The 1,112-nt window shown below is 36.7% G+C and overlaps 1 protein-coding gene across 2 annotated transcripts in view; it reads left to right on the top strand.

Moving 5' to 3' along the window:
- The window catches only part of NR1D2 (nuclear receptor subfamily 1 group D member 2), a 34,839-nt gene that overhangs the window by 23,519 nt on the left and 10,208 nt on the right, over positions 1 to 1,112 (top strand). For both annotated transcript variants that reach the window (XM_003781745.1, XM_023513767.1), the window contains exon 7: positions 281 to 491. In XM_003781745.1, coding sequence (XP_003781793.1) covers positions 281 to 491 — 211 coding nt within the window. The remainder of the gene's footprint in view (positions 1 to 280; positions 492 to 1,112) is intronic.

Raw genomic sequence — 1,112 nt, forward strand, 5'->3', positions numbered from 1 at the left:
AAAAAAAAAAAATAGGGTTTCAGAATATCACAGGGCTCAAATATTTTGCCATTGGTTAGAATTTCTTTCGATGATCTTTTTGGAGTTTTTACTGCTTTGGTAGAGAATTTGTCTTAACAGAGTGTTTGTAGGTAAAAATAAACTCAGTTCTTCTTTGACAACTTTCTATGTGGATTTTTAAAAAGTATGTGGGATATTTGTAACTGACTTGAATACTATGTTATTTTTAGTATTACTATTAAACTTATCCAAACACAGTTAAGTCTTTCTCTTTTTCTAGGTTTTAATGGTACGGTTTGCATCGTTATTTGATGCAAAGGAGCGTACTGTCACCTTTTTAAGTGGAAAGAAGTATAGTGTGGATGATTTACACTCAATGGGAGCAGGGGATCTGCTAAATTCTATGTTTGAATTTAGTGAGAAGCTAAATGCCCTCCAACTTAGTGATGAAGAAATGAGTTTGTTTACAGCAGTTGTCCTGGTGTCTGCAGGTAAGTAAGCTGGTTCAAAATTGTGTTTCACCTAGCATATAGTGACCAACTAGGGAGAAGCTGGAATTTAACTAGGTTCTAATGAGCTATGTGGAGGGAATAAAACTTGAAGGAAGATGCTAAATTATGTGAATGGTTTACTTTTGCATAATTTTTAAAAATTATGACAGTACAGTCAAAGTGCTGTAGGGGTAAAATGCAAGTAATGTTTAGATCTGGGCCACTTGGTTTACCACTCTTAGTCCTCAGCTTTTGTTTATAATTTTATGTGTCTGAATCTTTATTTCATGGACTTTTTGGGAACATTGTATCTCTAGATAGAATCTAAGTTTTTTTTGGAGACAGAGTCTCACTCTGTTGCCCAGGCTAGAGTGCTGTGACATCTAGTAGATTTTCAAATCTGGAAAGTAAAAAAACCAGCATTTACAGTATTATGATTATATAAATAGAGCTCATGGCATTCACATAGTGGGATTGAAATGATAGAAAAGGTAGTGTAGGCTTGGTGCCTGTGGCTCAAGCGGCTAAGGTGCCAGCCACATACACCTAAGGTGGCAGGTTCGAATCTCCAGCCCGGGCCCGCCAAACAACAATGATGGCTGCAACCAAAAAATGGCCAGG

Source organism: Otolemur garnettii, unplaced genomic scaffold (assembly GCF_000181295.1).
Source record: "Otolemur garnettii isolate 467f Iridium unplaced genomic scaffold, OtoGar3 scaffold00002, whole genome shotgun sequence".
Taxonomy (NCBI): Eukaryota; Metazoa; Chordata; class Mammalia; order Primates; family Galagidae; genus Otolemur; species Otolemur garnettii.